The 9,403-nt window shown below is 39.1% G+C and overlaps 1 protein-coding gene across 1 annotated transcript; it reads right to left on the reverse strand.

Annotated features, from left to right (window-relative positions):
* Nucleotides 1-1,887: 1,887 nt before the first annotated feature.
* LOC141338116 (complement factor H-like) lies at nucleotides 1,888-8,234 on the reverse strand. The gene is made up of 12 exons (XM_073843676.1): nucleotides 7,961-8,234; nucleotides 7,409-7,634; nucleotides 7,012-7,310; nucleotides 4,904-5,071; nucleotides 4,716-4,821; nucleotides 4,549-4,625; nucleotides 4,226-4,408; nucleotides 3,930-4,097; nucleotides 3,625-3,816; nucleotides 3,381-3,545; nucleotides 3,112-3,286; nucleotides 1,888-2,171 (listed from the first exon to the last, which is right to left on the reverse strand). Coding segments are annotated over exons 1-12 (2,034 nt in total). The 3' UTR covers nucleotides 1,888-2,170.
* Between the last annotated feature and the right edge of the window lie 1,169 nt (nucleotides 8,235-9,403).

Below are 9,403 nucleotides of genomic sequence, written 5' to 3' on the forward strand. Positions count from 1 at the left end.
AATACACAAATATAAACAAATATCAAGGAAGGAATTTTATTTCACTATTTGGTGTGTCTGCAGAATTTTTAAATATCAATTTAAGGCAATTTATAAATTGAGTATATCATTTATTATATTTATTTAACACATAAATATTACTGTCTTAATTGTTTAGTATTTTAGAAGGCACATTAACTACCTTCACATTTACAACTCTATGTGTTTGCTGCATAAAAACATAGATCGATAATTGCAATCATTTGACCATGAACAGCTGAAAAAAATGTCACGAGGGGGCGCTTTAGGAGCGCTGAAATACTACGGTTTCCCTAGTAACGTCTGTACACAAAGCAGCATTAACGTTGTTTTATCAGGCATGAAATGAAAATGCCAACGACACGTTTCTGAGGACAGTCGGTTCCCTTCAGATACATTCATATAAAGACATCCGTGCCGCATTTTGACTTTGAAACGTGCAGTGCGCATATTTATTCAGTGACATCATTGCCTTTTGAAGTTTAATCCAGCCCTATCGACATTTTCGTCTTTCTGTCCCCAAATGTAAGACCTCCTAAATTAAAATTAAGACTTTTCTTATACTATTTAACATATTTAAAACTTTTTATGGCCTTAAATTTGATACAACTAAATTGAGGAGTTTAGGACCTGCGGGAGACCTCTACTTTACGATAGCCCGTCGGACACTGAAGGGCGCTCAGGAGACACAGGCACTGGAGGGCGCTCGGGAGGCGTCGGCACTGGACAGCACTCTGGGCAAGTGGGCTCTGGAGGATGCTCAGGAGGAGCAGGCACTGGAGGGCTGGACGTGACCAGCGGAGAATCAGGAGGGCTGGACGGGACCAGCGGAGACTCAGGCGTGGTGGCCATCTTTGCCGAGGACTATGGCATGGCGGCGGGCTTGAGCGCTGGACGGAGGCCGGCAGGCTGAAGTGCTGGGCGACGGCTGGCGGTACTGGGCTGAGGACAATCGTGGAGCTTCGGAGGACTTGGGGAACCGTGGGAGGCCTGGAGAGAACAAGCTCATTGGAGACATATGCGGAGGGTGCTGGCTTCTGGTGAGATGGGGCGATCACATGCTGCCAGATGGGAGGAGGATTATGATCCTCCACATCGACTAGGAACAGGGAACCTTGGAGATCCAGAATATAATTTATAAACATTCGACAAACATCGGGAGTCAAAACTTGGAACAAACTATCATCTTTTAGTCCCATCTGGAAGCATGCATTTATCATCTGATCGCTCCATCTCACCTGATGGTATAAGCACAGGAACTCCTCCACATAAAGAGCATTCCCCCTGCTGAATGTTAAAGAGAGAGTCCTCAGCCCAGTTCATCTTGTAAAGATCCGACAATCTGTCACGGTGCTTGCAGGAACGGGCAACACGACATAGTAATAAACGTAAAAGTCTTTAATAAATCCAAAAATAATTATTCACCCTTTGACTAACAAACTTATTTCAATTCTTGGAGTCTCTACCGATGACCTTAAGTTTGTTTAATTAAAAAAGACATGCAAAACCATTGATCTAATCTATCTAAATGCAAAGTTATAAAATGCATTTATATTTGAGGTGTTTTATATGTGTAATTGGAGAGTGGATCGAGCAAATTTACAAAATCATGTATCATCAATCTCTCTCAAGTTGTCCATCAAGACTCCCTCAGTGTGAAACGATGGATCTCAAAATCATACAGTCATGGTGAAAAGGGAAATCAAAAGTTTTTCATCGTACTCATTACAAAACATACGCTCACTTAGCTAGCATTAAATGGGTTAATGTTGTTTACATACATGCACATTTGAAAAATATTGCTTTTAGCATTTCGTTAGTTTTACTCGCAAGAAATCAAACACAGAGAAACTAAATTGGGATTTTTTTTATTTTTTTATATATATTTTTTTATTTGCTTGATTTGTTTTTGCTTAGTACTACAGCTGATGCTTTATCAAAGTTTTATGCCCACTATTACACACTCAGGCAAATGCATCACTCTATTATTACACTTTTGTCTTAGGGGGTGATTGCCTCTTAAATTTTTGCCCCTCTGACATCCAAATTTGATGCTATTATTATGTGTTGAGATTATACTGTGTTTTCCTTTGGCTTCCATTGCAGCTTTATACCTCTTTTATCAATTTCCTCCAACGTCACTATACAGGCCTCTGAAATAAACCCAATATGTCACTGTCAGTGTTAATCTATACATTTATTCATTCATCAGCATTGAAACTGCAGCATGTTTGAACCATAATTATCCTGACTATTTCCAGTAATTCCATTTTCCAGTAAGTTAAAAAAGCATTTCTTTAAAATATAATATACAATACAATATAGACTACTTTTTAAAAGTTTGGGGTCAGCACATATTCTTTCTTGTTTTGAAAAAAAGGATACTTTTATTCACCAAGGATGTGTTAAATTAATACAAAGTAATAGCATAGATATACATTGTTAGAAAAGATTATTGTCCTATTTAAAACTTGACTCTTCTATAGTTATATTGTGTACTAAAACCGACAGAAAATGTAAACCTGTGATTTACACTCCCATTCTGGTGTAATAGTCAAGGAAGTTTGCTGCCGTAATATGGACGCAGCAGGCGCAGTAATATCACGCAGCGCCTGAAATTAGTTCCCAGCTAGGTAACCGCCAATGTGACCGGCTTTTTGAAATTGTGACTGAACTTCAGGCATGATATTAATGCGCCTGCTGCGTCCATATTACGGCAGCAAACTTCCTTGACTATTTCAACTGAATGGGAGTATAGTTCCTAATCTTATCGGCCTAGAAAATTGCGAAAAAGTGGAGTGTTCCTTTAATATTACTGTTTATTTTCTGTTTTTTAATCAAATAAATGCAGCCTTGATGAGCATAAGAGACTTCTTCAAAAATCATTACAAGACTGATCCCAAACTTTTGAGCGGCAGTGTATATCTTATCACTTGAGATGTTTGTTCTTTTCGTGAGCCCTGTGAGTGAATGGATGATCGTGGTTCATCCAACACATAGTATTAAAAATCAAATGTAAACTTTTGAACATGCAAACTTGTTTTACAACATTTAATAGAATTAAAGGCAAAATGTCAATTAGCTGTAACATACCAGTTCTTTGGCTTATGCATCCACTGGCCCTGGGAACCACAGGTGATTTGTACATCCTCTTCTGGTTCAAAACCAGATCGACATTTATATTGTAAACTTGAATTGATTTCGTAGCTTGATTTTTTTGATTTTTCCACGTCTGCATTTGAGATTTTTGGAGGGTCACACATAATTTCTAAAAAAAAAACAAAAAAAAAAAACATCAGCATAACCATGTAACTGATATTATGCGAGTAGCAAATATTTCAATACTCCACAGCAGAACATACTAGCACACAGTGGTTTTGGTTTCCATCCGTCTCGTGTACATGTGGCCTCTTCTGCCGTTTCACTGTATCCAAACTCACAACGATACCATTGCTTTTCTCCCAAATACAGGTCTTTCCAGTATAGTCCATACACATGCTGGTCACGTGGGAATTCGCATTTACTCTCTGAAACAAGTTCTCCATGCTTTTAATATCATGCAATAAATTCGTCACCAAATCCAGAAGTGTTTCTCTATAATCTTACCTGCACAAACAGGCTCATAGTCCCACTCCCCATTATCTTTGCATGTAAATGATTTGGTGGTTTCCTTTGTAAAAAAGATCCAGTATTTTTCAGAACAGGTGATCGCCACACTTTCTCCAGGTCTGAAAATAGTCTTTCCCTTCGGGTTGATGTTTTTTACTCCAAATGTGGTTGACTTCAGCTCACAGGTCACTGCAGGACAAGAAATATTTATGTAGAACTAATGATAAGAAGATGAAGCATCAAATTTTTTATTTATTTATTTTTTTGCATTACTAATTGTTTATGTAACAGAGTTGGATTACCATCACATTCTGGTTTCAGAGTCCAGCCAAATTTAGCGCATCTGGGGATTCCCTCTTTGGGCCTGAATCCTTGATTGCATTTGTATTTCAATATGGCATCTTTCTTGTATTCTGACATTTGCTCAACAACCTGTCCATTTGGTATGTCAGGTGCTGTGCATGTTATATCTGTATGAAAAGTGAGAGAAACAAGAATAATTAAAGTGGAATTAAAGAAAAATTAAATCTGTGATTTATGGGTGAAGATACAGATAAACAAAAAATGGAAAAATTGAAAAAAAAAAATGGAAATGAACCTTTGCACTTTGGAACAACACCACTCCATTTTCCAGTCTCTTCGCAGTGAATCTCACTACTTCCAGTTATCATTTTGTCGGAAGATACACACTCAAAGTTAATAACATCACCATAATTTCCCTCCTCTGTGTTGCCTGATGCAGTTACATCCCCATCTGTGCGAACGGCTGGACATTTCACCACTAGGCAATCAATGAATATGAAAATAAATGTAAAAAATAAAGGAACCAACAAACCAATCACTCAATAAATACATTTAGTTGTACTTGCCTATAAATGTAGATTATGAATAATTAAAACAGTGATGTTCAAGAAATCATACCCTCACAGACAGGGACAGCATTGTCCCATCCTTGAGCTCTGCAGGTACGCTGATTGATTCTGCTTGCCATTTCATACCTGTTTTTACAAGTACAACAGTCAAACTGTTGAGGATAGTGTCATTTCATACTACAAAAAAAGAGAGAATAAAGCATAAAGCACATTTACCCTTTCTTGCAAGTATACACCACTGTTGCTCCAAAAACAAACTCCGTCCCCTCTGTAAGTGTAAAATCACCATTTGGTGTGTCGCCTGGATGACTACATTTTCTCTCTGCAGAAATCAAAAAGTTTTACTTTACATGAATTACATGAAAACCCAAAACATTATGTCATTGTATTTACAATTTTCTTACTTGCACATTGACGCTCAATGATATTTTTCCATTCTCCCTTTTCACACTTTAATTTATACAAGCCGGTATAACCTGTCATGCAGCTCACTTTCAGTGATTCACCATCAGGATATGAAGCTTTCTCAGCTAGTTCTGTGTTTGCATATTTAATGTTCTCTCGAAGACAATCTGAAAAGCACAAACATTGGCTGTAACAAAAATGTAATCGTTTCATGCGCTTTAAAAGCTGAGGTACATGCACAACTAGTCAATACTCTCTAAAGCTAGATAAGGTCAGTTAAATGTGTTGGAATCTGCAAGTAATATATCACTGATTTTTAAGTCTGTAATATCTTAATGAACAAGACATTCAAATATATAATTACAGAAAAATGAATAATAATAAATAATAATAATAATAATATAATATATCACTTGCCTTGACATTGGGCAAAATTTAGGGAAAGCAACCAAAAGCCGAAGCCGAGGAGTTTCACAGGAACTCTCATTTTGAGCTACCTTACCTCTCTGTGCTCAAGCAATATTTTCTGTAAATGAGGGGAAAAAATCTTATCTGATGCAGTCATTTGAACACACCGATAAGTTACCTTAGAGAAGTCAAACTTCTTGAGTCATATCTATGTGACATAAACAGGAAGCAAAGGGCAGGTTCCAAAATAATTGCCATGTTTACTGCTTAATTCTGTTAAATGTTTTTAACTCATGTACTTTATGACTGATTCAAGAAAAACATTATGTGATTACTGAATATGTCCCATTTGAATGAGTGAGATTAACAAAAACAATTAACAAAAACACTTTAAAATTTTCAAACATTGCAATAGTACAATGATTGCAAAATAAGTCTGGTTCCCGTTGCCAAATGTGTCCAGTAGAATTGAGCAATCTATTTAACTGAAAAAATAGAAGCAGAAGTTTAGTTTCTAGAGTCTCCTAGATATGTACAGTAAACTTAAGTATATGTATGTATGAGTAGACTCGTATTAGTACTGTATATGAATAAGTCTATGTATATATAGCCAAATCCCAAGTCCTTAGTCTGAAAGGAATAAAAGTCAGTAGTGAAATATTACTCAATTACATTTAAAAACTTTGGAAAACTTTACTTCACTAGATTCCAAAGCATAATGTCATGCTTTTTATCGCACTACATTTCATAAATAAAAGTTGTTTGTCTTACTTTTAATACTGAAGAACATTAAAATGTAGTACTTTCTTGTACTCAAGTAAATATTTGAATTACTTGAGTAAAAGTAAGAAATTAATATATGTCTAATGTAATTAAGTATTAAATTATATTTAATATGAAACATAGTGCAGTGAAAAGTACAATATGCTTTGGAATGTTGTGAAGTAAATTTGTTTTAAAAGAAAAACACTCTGATTTAGTACAGACAACTGTCCGCATCTAATGTTTATCCACATGCATCTTGTTAAATGTATTAACCAAGCATTTGTAAACTAGATTCAGTTAGTAATTTGTGATATGCCTATCTTTATTATCCATATTATTATTATTTTTTTGGTAGTGAGAAAGTGCTTGCATTCCCTTTGTGAAGTGGGAATGGTGCAGCAAGCATGACACCGAGCCAGTTCTTCCCTCAACTTACCTATTGCCTAACACGCTGCAAGAAATTGGCTCTACGCAAAGGATGTAGAACCTTGTGAAGTGTTAGGTGTCACCCAGCTCGCAGCTCTGCAAATGTCTGCCAGAGAGGCACCATGTGCCAAATCCCAGGAGGAGGAAATTCCCTGGGTGGAGTGAGCCCTCACCCCCAGGGGCACGGCTCGCTTTGAGATTGGTACGCCAAGCCAATGACATCCACTATCCAGTGAGCCAACTTTTGGTTAGAGACATCCTTTCCCTTCTGATGTCCTCCATAGCAGAGCTGCTCAGAGCTTCTGAAGTTCTGGGTGCGGTCCACTTATATGCGCAGGGCACCTTCGGAGCTCAAGGATGGGACAGTGCTGTCCCTGTCTGTGAAGGTACAATTCTATATTATCCATATTATTAATTTTTGGTAGTAAGAAAGCACTTTCATTCCTTTGTGAGGGGGAATGGTGCAGCAAGCATGACACTGAGCCAGTTACCTATTCCCTCCACTTACCTATTGCCCAACACACGCCAAGAAATTGGCTATACGCAAAGGTTGTAGAACCTTGTGAAGTGTTAGGTGTCACCCAGCCCGCAGCTCTGCAAATGTCTGCCAGAGAGGCACCATGAGCCAAATACCAGGAGGAGGAAACACCCCGGGTGGAGTAAGCCCTCACCCCCAGGGGGCACGGCTCGTCTTGGAATTGGTATGCCAAGCAAATGGCATCCACTATCCAGAGGGCCAACCTCTGCTTGGCGATAGCCTTTCCCTTCTGATGTCTTCTGTAGCAGAGCTGCTCAGAGCTTCTAAAGCTCTGGGTGCGATTCACTTATATGCGCAGGGCACGTATGCATCACAGCAATGCCAAGGCTGGAACTGCCTCCTCTGGGGGCGGCGCTTGCAGGTTCACCACTTGGTCCATGTATCCAATTGTGCATCTATCCAGGCCAGGGTCTCATGAGAGTAGACCGGCCCGAACACAAGGCACTCTTCGTCCACAGAAAATGCTTGCAGGCCCCTGACCCTCTTAATCGAGGTGAGCACTGTCAGGAGAGCTGTAATAGACAGGAGCTTGAGCTCATCTGACTCCAGAGCAATCTGAGTGGCATGACTTTGGCTGTGGATGCCATATGACCCTTAGACACAAACCACAGGAATGGTCTGTGCCGTGTCTATCAAGTTAACCGATGCGAAACCAAACCTGGGACTGGATGCATCTGAGGATTCGCTTCGGAATCAACATCCTGAATGAAAACTTGTAAAGGGCCTGATTCAGAACTCGCAGAACCAGGATTTACTGAAGGCCACCGCTTTTCTTGGGCAGTAAGGGCTGTAAAACCCCTACTTCATCCCGGTTGGAGGGACAATCTCAAATGTCTCCTTTGCCAGCAGGACTGCAGTCTCCTTGTGCCAGACAGGGGTGTTTTGGACTGCCACCAAGGTCACAAGAACACCAATGAACCTGGGGGGGCAACTGGCAAACTGAATCGCATAGCTGAGTCGAGGAGGAAAAGGAAACTGCTCTTTCTTTGAAAAGGTGAACAGGTGGCAGGCATGGCCATCAATTCTGGGTCAGATTCTGCTGCAGCTGCAACATGCGAGGGCGGCAGCCCTGCTGGTGTCAACATCTGACTCTCTGTAAGCGTTCTGAATAAAACCTTGGGGCCGCCATGAGACGGACCAGCAGAATCATACAGAAGCTGCATGGGACAGTCACTGCGTGAGGAGTGAGACATCCGTTAGCTGCCTGCATGTCAAAAAGTTGTCTTTCTTACACTAGACCTCTCTGTGCACAAGCAATATTTGATGTAAATGAGGGGAAAAAATTGTTATCTGATGCTGTCATTTGGATACATCTTTAAGTTACCTTGGAGAAGTCAAATTTCTTGAGTCATGTGTATGTGACATAAACAGGATGCAAAGGGCAGGTTCCAAAATAATTGCCATGTTTACTGCTTAATCATATTAGATGTTTTTAACTAGTTCCTGTACTTTATGATTGATTCAAGAAAAACCTTGTGATTAATGAATCTGTCCAATTAGAGTGAATGAGATGAAAAACGATTCACAACAAACTTTCACACATTGCAATAGCACAGTAATTGCAAAATATGTCTAGATCCATTGCAAAATGTGTCCAGTACAATTGAGCAATGCAATCTATTGAACAATCTTCTGAAAAATAAAGGCAGATGAGTTTGACACCTAAAGTTTTTGACTCTGCTCAAATTGTTGTTTTCTCCTAGATGAGTTAAGGAAAGCTTCTTTAAGTGTACAGCACTGTAAATAGAAAGGAAAGAAAGGATGGATTCCCAAATGTCATCCCCGCTGCAACTGAAGCAGTTAGCCAAGCCTAGGCCAGGTTCAATGGTCATGCTAGAGGGTGCTACTGTAATTACCTTCAAATGAAAGCAAAATAAACTGAACATCTGGCGAACTATCCAGTGCATTTTTGCATTTGCACTTTTGGACAACATCAAAAGTTGCTATTTACAGTGTGTTTACAGTGTATTAACAGCCAACCACAGACATATATGTTGATTTCTTGAATGCAAAGACCAGTCAGAAATGTGGTAGTTTGTTAGAATTCAATTCAGCTTGCTTTGCACACTTTCTAGGCTATAATACATTCACAATTTGTATAAAACATTTGTTTTTCAGACACCTACACACTTTTGCATACACAAGTTTTAGGAATGATGTCCGCATATGTATTATGGATTCCTTCTCGAAATAGCAGTGATTGACACAGTGATAACCAAAGTAATGGACAGGTCAAAAATATATGTCAGAGCACCCTTAGCTTAAATCTGGAACCAGTCCTGGCCAAACCTCCATAGACAGTGCGTGTCCTGAGCGAGATCTAGTTCACTGACCAAAAGCATGTGTAAAGTTTTATTTAGAT

This window comes from Garra rufa, chromosome 7 (assembly GCF_049309525.1).
Source record: "Garra rufa chromosome 7, GarRuf1.0, whole genome shotgun sequence".
Classification (NCBI taxonomy): Eukaryota; Metazoa; Chordata; class Actinopteri; order Cypriniformes; family Cyprinidae; genus Garra; species Garra rufa.